At 42.1% G+C, this 10,636-nt stretch overlaps 1 protein-coding gene across 1 annotated transcript in view; it reads right to left on the minus strand.

Annotated features, from left to right (window-relative positions):
• The window catches only part of USP49 (ubiquitin specific peptidase 49), an 81,658-nt gene that overhangs the window by 13,750 nt on the left and 57,272 nt on the right, over positions 1-10,636 (minus strand). Inside the window, exon 3 of the mRNA XM_027127231.1 lies at positions 12-733. Within this exon, the coding sequence (XP_026983032.1) occupies positions 12-688 (677 nt within the window). The 5' untranslated portion in view covers positions 689-733. The remainder of the gene's footprint in view (positions 1-11; positions 734-10,636) is intronic.

Genomic DNA, 10,636 nt, shown 5'->3' on the forward strand with positions numbered 1-10,636 from the left:
CGGGCGCGCGCGGCGCGGCGGCGCGCGGCGCGGCGGCGCGGGGCGCGTGCAGCAGGAGGCGCGCGCTCTTGCGCGGAGGGGAGCTGGCCAGCTCCTCCAGCAGCCGCCGCTTCACCTCGCGCCGCCGCTGCCGCGCCGCCTCCTTCTTGCGCTCCAGCGCCTCCTGCCGCCGCCGCTGCTCCAGCTTGGCCTGGCCCCGCGAGGTCTTCTCGAACCAGAGCCGTAGCGTCCGGGCCAGCAGGCGCTGGCGCCGATACCACAGAGCCGTGAGCATCTGCGGCTGTCCCTGAGGAGCGCGCTGCGGCGGGACGGCGTCCTCGCCCGAGGCCATGGACCGCAGCGTCCGCCCGCGCCTCAGCGGCAGGTCCTGCGTCTGGCCCCTGACCGCCAAGAGGGAGCTTCTCAGCAGCTTGAGGTCCCCTTCGGGGTTGTCGTTGAGCACGTAGTCCTTGCACAGGTAGCAGAAGACGTAGAGGTCCCGGACCTCCATGGCTAGCGGGTGTCCAGTCTTTTCGAAGTGTTTGAGGGCGTGGTCTTCGATGTAGCGGCCGCAGGCCACGTGGGAGCACTTGAGACAAGCCCACACGGACTCGGTGGTGGCGCACTCCCGGCAGCACCACTTCTGCGGGTTCAGGATGGAGTGGTCCTGGGCTAGCCGCAACCGCCCTACATGTTTGCATCTATCCATGTCGTATGGAAGTCTTCACTCTTTCAACCTGTCACGATAAGGGCCCTCGAAGAGAGAGAGACAGAGGAAGAGAAAGCTTTCAGCAAAATATTTTCCTAGAAAAAGGCTTGCAACCGGCATTTTCCACTCAGTATTCATTTGTTTTTAATTCAAAACTGGTTCTTTTGGAAGGAAGTTTAAAAAAAGAAAAAGAAAAGCAATTTTGGCATAGACTGGGTATAACAGAAAGACAGTTAAGTTCCTTAAAAAGAAAGAATCATAAAATACTGAACGACAGACCTTAGCCCTAATGTGTAAGTTTACATTTTCTAAGGCTGTTTTAATTCTTGAATATCAGCTAATTTTTACGTAAGGCTGATTTGGAAATGTCATTACCCTTATTTCACATTGCACCCAACTGGCCACCAGGGGAAAGAAACTTGTATTCTGAACCGTCTCTGAATTGATGATGTCCTGGAAGTGAAAGCCTCTCTGTCTCATACTGACAAGATCCTGGCTGCATGCAAAAAGGGACAGGGCAGAGGAAAGGAGAGGAGAGACATAGACAGCGTTTCACATACCAGTAGGAGAGATGAAGACTCTCAAATAAAAAGGCAATCTTAGGTCGGTTTCACTGTATTTTTCAAAGTAGAGATAAGAAGATAGGGTAAAAAAGATAAATGGTAAGAAAGAAATTCCTCTGCAGTACAAAGTATTATTTTTATTTTCTTGAGTCCAAAGATCTGGCTAAGTAGGTAGACTGAGCCTCAATCTAACATTTTGTCTTTTGTGGTCTGAATGTTTGCACCCCATTCATATGCTAAAATCTTAACCCTGAAAGGTGATGGTATTAGGAGGTAGGGCCTTTGGGAGGTGCTTAGGTCAAGAATGGGTTGACCCTCATGGGATGAGCCTTCAAGAATGGGATTAGTGCCTTTATAAAAGAGCTCCCTCACCCCTTCCTCCATGTGAGGACACCGTGAAAAGCCAGCCATATGGCTATGAACCAGTTACTCCTTACTAGATAGGGAATCTGGTGCCATGATCTTGGACTTCCCAGCCTCCAGAACTGTGAGAAATAAATGTTTGTTATTCATAAGCCACCTAGTCTATGGCATTTTTGTTACAGCAACCCTGAGGGACTAAGCCAAAGTGTCTTTTTGAAAAGAACATTTACATCTTGTAGAAAGGATGGGAAAACGTTTACCTTCCTTGCTGAAAGAATAGTTAAGTACAGAATGAGACAAATCTGACTTGTAGGACAAGAGGTGTAGTGGCTACTGGTATTACAGTATTTAACCAAACTACCGAGACAAAAGAAAAAAAAGCAAACCTTCTGGATGATATATGTAAAAATGCTTTTTATTTTTAAAAACAGTGGTAACATACTGAGCGTTTTTTTTTTTTTTTGTCTTTCTAACATTGCTTCTTCAACACTGTTCACCAGAGAAGCCTAATAAGCCATTTTTCCAAGGGAAAGAGGCTATTTTAAAAGAAAACCTTTTATTCTTTGGAAACTTGACTCCCCCCCAATACCAGTATTTAAATTCCCTAAAGGCAGTTCCTCTTATAAACTGGATTTCCTTCACCCCATTTCTTGCCCACTTTCATTTCTGTGAGCAAATACAGTTCTATGACTATGGGGTCACCCAGAGAAGTTCTAAATCCAAAGCACTCTGAGTAGTGCCTTTAGTTGGTTTTCCAGATGCCTTTTTTGGCTTGGCCCTATTGCTAAAACCCACAAATATACCACAGGACCAAACCAGAGATCCTTCCCATTTTTAAATTGCCCATTCCAATGGGCAGGGGCCATGTCCCTATATAAGAAATCCTTAAATCATACAAAGGAAAGTAACCTAGATTATCTTCCATCAAGTCAGGTCATGCTTTTCCTTTGAGTACTATCAGGATTTAGTTTCTACTATATTTTTCTAATTATTGACTTGTTGCTAAGTGCCCTTTAAGTCATTTCTGTGGATGTATTTCTCCATTTCCTAACTAGCTATAATCTCCTTCAGAGAGGAGATCATGTGTTATATTTCTTTCTTTCCTTTTTTTTTTTTTTTCCACACTGTGTGGCTTGCGTGATTTTAGTTCCCTGACCAGGGATCCACGAACCCCGGCCCACAGCAGTGAAACCACTGTGTCCTAACCGCTGGACCGCCAGGGAATTCCCTATTTTTCTTTTAAAAAAGAAAATTTTCTTTATAATTCTTTATAATTTCAAGACTTGTGGGTGCTCAACTCTTGAGTGGTCAAAGGTGTTCTGTCAGAATTACCTCTCACACACACCAGAACAGTATTGAAATAACCATTTCTGTTTACTTTCTGTAGGGCATAGCCAAATTAAAACAGACATACATTTAAAAGATAAAATGGTAAATAAATGAATTGTCTTTTTGCTACCTATTACCAATCAGGAATTTAAGTTGGATACACATGATGCTTACAACCAATTACTGGAGACACAAAAGAAAGTCAGTAATAAAAGAATGAAAAGGGGAAAAAAAAAATCAAAAGATTGGCAATTCCCAAGTTTGTCACTAACTTCATATTTTTCAAAATGTAGTCTCTGAACCACCTACCAGCATCAGAATTCCTTAGGATACCTGTCATATGTACAGATTTCTGGTCATGACTCCAAATGTGATGAATCAGATTTTGGGAGAGGGGTCTAAAATCTCCATTTTAAACAAGCTCTCCAGATGATTCATTTGTACATTAAAGCCTTAGAACCACTGTACTAATCCAGTAAATTATATAGGGCTGAAGAACTCCTCATAGAAATCAAAGAAATCAAGGGATCAAAAATTTTTATTTCTCAAGATCTTTCACTTAGACATTGTTCAATAGAACTTTCTGCAACGATGGAAATATTCTTTATCTGCATTGTCCAATACTGTACTAACCAGCCACATGTGCCTCCTGAGTACTTGAAATGTGGCTAGTGAAACTGAGGGACTGACTTTTAATTTTATTTAATTTTAATTAATTTAAATTTAAATAGCCACATGTGACTGGTGGCTGCAGTATTAGATAGCACAGATTTAAATACACCAGCACATACTATCTTTAGCTCACTTGGGTTTTCTTTTTATTTTCTTCCCTTTGGAAGATTCACTACTCACTGAATCATGTCTGAATAGCCTCTTCTAACTCAAAACCTGACAAATCCCCATTTTAGCCAAAAGGAACCTTGATGTGTCTTCAGAAATTTAATTGCTACTGAGATCTTATCACATGAAACATAGCACAGCTTCAAATCCTACAAAGAGAGAATATTTCTATGAATAGGAATACAGCAACACAACACCCAAGACATTGATACCTTATGAAATCAACTTCTGTGCTAGAAAAAACATGCTGGAACAACCAAAAGCCAAAATAGAAAACCACTAAAAAACCATTCCACACCCTCTTCATGGAATGCTGTCAAATGGAAAGGGCACTCTGGAAATTCTTTCTTCCAATTTCATTTTCTGATCTATAAATCTGCTGATCACGCACATCCTTTCCTGCACAGCCTTTTTCCCATTACAGATCTGTCGTGGCAACTCACTAACCTGCCATATGGCAGAGTAAATCCATTCAGGAAAACACAGGGCTACTCTGCACCTCACTACACTGATTTAACCTAGGCAGACTAGCTTCTCTAGAGGAAAAACATAGCTGATCATGCAATGGAAATCACTCAAAAGTGACACAAAAGTCAATGCACACAATAGAGAATAAAGAGAATACAATCTTGGGTATACTCAGTTCAAGAAAGACCGTGTATTTCACTCACCCCTCACACATCCTCTGACCATTTTATTTAAGAACAAGGCCTAACACTCACAGGCACAAAGAGGAAATCTATTTTACATTTTTCTGACATGGACCCCTTTTCCTTCATAATTGCTAAAGGTCATAAAAGTCCTAACACTTCCATTTAAAACATATATCATCCAGTGTGACAGGCACCCAGTATCCAAAAGAGAGAAACTTGCAGTGTAACTGGAAATGAACATGATGTGCCTTAATAGTTCTCCATCATTAAGTATATCAGTAACTGTAAAAAAATGTCCTGCTCACCCTGGATCAATCTGCATACAGGGAAAGCAAACCTGACAAAATATTAGCGTTTGCTTCTTTAAGTAATATAGTTTTAATTTAAAAATCTGAATCAACTTGAGCTAAAAACCATAATTAATATTTAAAAGGATTCTACTATAGTTAATATCACCAAATAGTAAAAGAAGGTAATGGAACCTGTTCAATGTTTGCCTTTTGTTCTGATGAGAAACTTCTAGATTTATCACATTATTTTTTAAAGGTCTCTGTATGAGAGAGATGACTGAGCATTACAAAAATCTTTCAAAAACCTATAGCTTGAAAACATGATTCATCTTTTAATTGGACTATTCCAATTATTCTCAAATAGCAGATTTCTTAGCCGATCCGAAATGGATAACAGCATCACCCGAAATAAAATTTCTGGGGAGAAGTTCAACAAAAACAAAATAGGAAAAATTTAAGAGAATCTACTTTAGGGAGATTTCCATTTCTTCTCTCTCATCGTATTGATTTCTTCTCAGTTCTTGACTAAGGATAGTGGAAAAATCCTGCCTGATCTTGGTGAGACCAAGCGGCATAAATTCCAGCTTCAGAGAGAGTAGACACTATGGTAACATGCTGACAGCCTTCATTTACATAAAAGAATACTAATTACGTGGTATCATCAACATCTGCGATTCTGCTCACCGCCATATGCGACAGAGCAGGGTATTTTAACCCTTCAACCTGCTACACATACTCTACATTACATGTCCCACAAAACCTGCAAAGGGTGCTTAAAGACACAATGAACACATTTTTACAAATAACAAGTGTTGAAGATGAATTTTATTTTCAGCTAACAGTTTATTTCTAAGAGATATGGGAAAATATAATTTAGTATCAATATCCAATTAAGACAAAGATTTTTTAAAACAAGGTAGAAATCGCATTAAGATACAGTTAATAACCCAAAAGGGAAAATGCTACATTTTAGAGTATTATTATATAGGGCTTTAAAAGGCTGTATTTTAAGTACAATGAAACTAGCCTTTTGAATTTTTGCATTATGGCTAAAATAAAACAAAGAAATAGATACAAAATAACAAAAACAAAAACTAGGAGCAGAGACTGAGAAGGGTGACGCTAGCCCTTGGCTAAGGGCAGTGTGTAGGGGGGAGCACGCGGTGGGGTGGCGGGGCGGGGAGTGGCGGTGGGGGGGGGGAAGATGGCTGAAGGGGTGGAGGGTCCTCACAGCTGCTGCACTTTCCCTTGTTCCCCTTCGTTTCCATTCTCCCTGAATGTGGGGGTGGGTCGGTGGATGGGGGACAGATAACCTGTAGGTCAGAGCGTCCGTCCCTCAGAGACTCCTGCAGAGGCTGAATTCTCTGGGACGAGGTTGGAAGCTCTAACCAAATGTGTTCTTGAGCTCTCAAACCCGAGAGCGGAACGGCCACTTAAGCAGCGGCTCTTGGCCACAGGCGATGGTACGCTAATGCGCTGGGTGCGCCGGGGCCTTGCGAGGTTGGCCATCACTCATCAGTAATCAAGCGCTGATGTTCGAGAATGAGCCTGTTTAATCACGAGTTACAGATTTAAGGTTATGTCTGCACAATAATGTCTCTCTCTCTTGCATTAGGATCTGCTTTCCTCAGTGAGAAAGCAGTAGAGTTCATGTAGAGAGCCAGCCAGCACACAACCGATTGCCACAGCGCAGGCAGATGACAAAGACAGAACGACCAGCACAGTACAGATGCTTTGCTCTGTGCCAAATACCAACTTATCTAACTGTATTAAGAGCCAGAATTGGGTGTAAGCCCTCTGTACCTTCAGTCTCTGCTCTCTTTTGTTTGCCTCCTTCCTCTCCAGCTGCAACATGCCCAAGTCTCTCCTGTCTAAAAAACACACAGACCCAACTTTGCCCTGCCTCTAGACTATCCTTGACACTATTTTTAGGCTCTTTCTCCTTCTGCCTACTTTATTTATGGCAAGAATAATGTGCAGCTTCATCTTTCTCACAACTCACTCCTTCGCACCTTCATTTCATAGCAACTGTTTTCTCAAAGGTCTCTGCAATTTCCTCAGTGCTGAGTTCATCAGCCCTTTCTCAGTCCCCATCCACATCTATTCTGCCCCTGACACTGAATACACACTCACTCCTGCATTTTAGGCTACTGTTCTCTTCCTACGTCTGTAAATACACCTTCTCTGTTTTCATGTGTGTCTCTCTTCCTTGAAATATAGACTCTCCTTAAGATTCTGTTCTCAACTCTCTTCTTGATGATTTCGTCTGTTCCTAGAACGTCAAGTATCATTTCTATTAATTAATGTATTTTAATTCTCACACTTTTAAAAAACCACTTTATTGAGATATAGTTGACATACCATAAAATTCACTCATTTAAACCACACAACTCAATAATTTTTAGTACACTCACAGAGTCCCATAAATACTTTTGCATGTAAAATCTGTCCATTTCCTTACAGAGGCTTGGTCTCAGGTTGGATCTTCACATTCTGATACCGCATTATGGTATACTACTGTTAATGCTATTTGCAGGATGAAGCTTCTGAATATGTTTTGCAATTGTTTGTTTGGTAGCAGTGATGTACTGAGCTATACACACTGAGATCATGTACTGAGTTATACATACTGTTTCATCCAAGGCTCCTGATGATCAAGACATGTAAGACGACAGACAGGGGGTTAAGGAAATGCCATCTGTGGAACAAAGCTAAGCTAGCTGGCCTTCAAAGGATCAGACTTTTTGATTCATTAGCCTACTCTTGCCAAAGAGGTCTGTGCCTAAAACTTAACCCCTTTTCCAGGAGGATAGTGGACTGGGCGCAAGGGGGCCAAGGAAGACTGCTCATATAAAATTCAGAGAAATTCTGAATACACTGGGAGCCTGTGCACGCGCGTGTGCGTGCGCACACACACACACACACAGAAATGTTACCTGTGACTGTGCGGAGAAGTGACAGCCGAGAGTGGAGATAACTAGTTTGGCTGTGTAAGGATTAAACAGGTCTGCTTCAGAGCTTAGTAATTTGTGGCACTTCCAGATCAAACCTGCTGATGCTTTTAGTATGATCTCCCTGACAAGCTAGTGTTAAGGCAAGGTCCAAACTAAAGGCTCCCTCTTCTACTCCACTGCCACATGGAAAAATTCTATTGCTACCGCTGAGAGAATCAGGGTTTACCCTTTAAATATCTGACCGCAGGAATTATGGTTTGTCCCTGCAGTATGCCTCCAAAACACTGTTCTCTACAGCAGCTGGGCAGTCATCGTAAGTGTGTACATATGTGTATACATATGTCAAAGTGTACGTATATGTCAAATTTCTAGAATTGTGCCCTTTAAATACATGCAGTTTATTGTATGTAAATTACATCTCAATACATTTGTTTAAAATTGCATAGACACACACGCACAGACACATATACACACACAAGTGAATAATATACCTCTAATGAAATAATGGATCTAGTCAGTAGCTCCAACCACTAGGTGAAAGCTGACAGGAAACTTTACAATGGGTGGATAAGGCTGACAGCACCTGACTCCAGTGATCAATTTCACATTGAAAATAGGACAACCAGACATTATATGCTTCCCTGCTATGATGCAATAAGAGGTTCACAGCAGCATCACCTATAAAGTACTCTTGCTAAAAGAACTGAACCTGGGCTTCCCTGGTGGCGCAGTGGTTAAGAATCCGCCTGCCAATGCAGGGAACACGGGTTCAGCCCTGGTCCAGGAAAATCCCACATGCCGCAGAGCAACTAAGCCCGTGCACCACAACTACTGAGCCTGTGCTCTAGAGCCCACGAGCCACAACTACTGAGCCCACATGCCACAACTACTGAAGCCTGCGCACCTAGGGCCTGTGCTACGCAACAAGAAAAGCCACCGCAATGAGAAGCCCGTGCACCACAACAAAGAGTAGCCCCTGCTCGCCACAACCAGAGAAAGCCTGCGTGCAGCAGCAAAGACCCAACGCAGCCCAAAATAAATAATAAATAAATTATTAAAAAAACCAAAACTGAACCTGAGTCCAATGAAGCCTTTGGATCTAACCAAGTTATAAGAAATGTGGGAGACAGGAACGTGCTACCACAAGGTTGCAATTAGCCAACGGACCAAATCAGAGTGTGGCAAATGCTACAGGATCAGTGATCTGGAGTCTTTAAGAAATAAATGACATGAAGAAAAAAGCGGGGGGATAGATTTGCTACAGATTATAAGAAACCTAAAAACATATCAACCAAATGCAATGTGTGGTTCTTATTTAGATCCTGATTTGAACAAACCAAATATAAAAATATATTTTTGAGAAAACTGGGAGAAATGTTTTAAAATACTGTTTGCCTCTAGCTATACCACTATATTTTTTAACAGTTTCGTTGAGGTAGAATTGACATACAGTGAACTGCACATATTTAAAGTGTACAACTTGATACATTTTGCATATACTTGTGAAATCAACACAACCAAAATAATGAACACATTGATCACCCCCAAAAGTTTCATGCCCCTTTGTAATCCTTTCCCCCAGCCTCCCTCCCTTAAACCCCCAGTCCAAAACTTGAGAAATTTAAACACAGACTAGGACTGCCCTGGTGGCGCAGTGGTTAAGAATCTGCCTGCCAATGCAGGGGACACGGGTTTGATCCCTGGTCCGGGAAGATTCCACATGCCATGGAGCAACTAAGCCCGTGTGCCACAACTACTGAACCTATGTGCTGCAACTACTGAAGCCTGCACGCCTAGAGCCCGTGCTCCGCAACGATAAGCCACTGCAATGAGAAGCCTGCGCACCGCAACAAAGAGTAGCCCCTGCTCGCTGCAACTAGAGAAAGTCCACGCACAGCAACAAAGACCCAACGCAGCCAAAAAAATAAACACAGACTAAACATTAGCTAATATTAATAATTATTAGTTTAACGTGACAATAGTACTGTGGCTGTATTTTTTCAGTCTTCATATGTTAGAGACACCTCTGAAGTATTTATAGGTGAAATATTACGATGCATGGAATTTGCTTTAAAATACTCTAGTGGCAGGAAGATAGATGAAACAAGATTGTCAAAACGTTCATAATTGTTGAAGCTGATTGATGGGCACATGGAGTTCATTATACTATTCCCTTTATTTTTGTGTATGCTTGAAAAGTTCCAAAAAAATTTTTTTAAAGACAAAAAGCAAACAATATACTCTCTGATAGCAAAAGAAAACCTTGAGATATGAACCATTCACAAATTAGACAAATTATGGGACATCTTTCATCTCTGTCATTTTACCATCATATCTAGTCTTACCTTGAGATGCACCCTCCCTACCCCTCAAGACACACCCAACCAAAGCAGTGCAGTTTTTCTTGGCAGTGTTAGTCACAGAGATTGCTTGCATAGTCCTTTGGTCTGGGCCTCAAGTACACCCTTTAGACTCAGGTAGCAACTTCTTTGCAGCCCCCCAAACTTTCTTTCAAAAACTTCACCAGAATTTTGCCCACAAAAATTTCCTGAGGATGTTTCTCTTTTGGGGGCACAAAGCCACTTTAGTTGATCTGTTGAAATGTTCGTGCTTAGTGTAATGTTTTCTCTCTTTCTGAAACTTCCTCCTTTATTGGGAAGGAAAATCTCTTTTTTTTTTTTTGGCAATTCTGCTTCTTCCTCACTAACTCTGATTATCCAGGTGGCAAGGAGCTCATCCTATGCCTTTCTGAATTTCACTGTAGTCACAGCAAAAAACAGTAGCACAAAAATTATATTAAAAAAAAAATTTCTGGGGCTTCCCTGGTGGCGCAGTGGTTGAGAGTCCGCCTGCCGATGCAGGGGACGCGGGTTCGTGCCCCGGTCCGGGAGGATCCCACATGCTGCGGAGCGGCTGGGCCCGTGAGCCATGGCCGCTGAGCCTGCACGTCCGGAGC

The sequence above is a fragment of the Aethalodelphis obliquidens genome, unplaced genomic scaffold, assembly GCF_003676395.1.
Source record: "Aethalodelphis obliquidens isolate GAN/ISIS:26980383/991018 unplaced genomic scaffold, ASM367639v1 scaffold31, whole genome shotgun sequence".
Classification (NCBI taxonomy): Eukaryota; Metazoa; Chordata; class Mammalia; order Artiodactyla; family Delphinidae; genus Aethalodelphis; species Aethalodelphis obliquidens.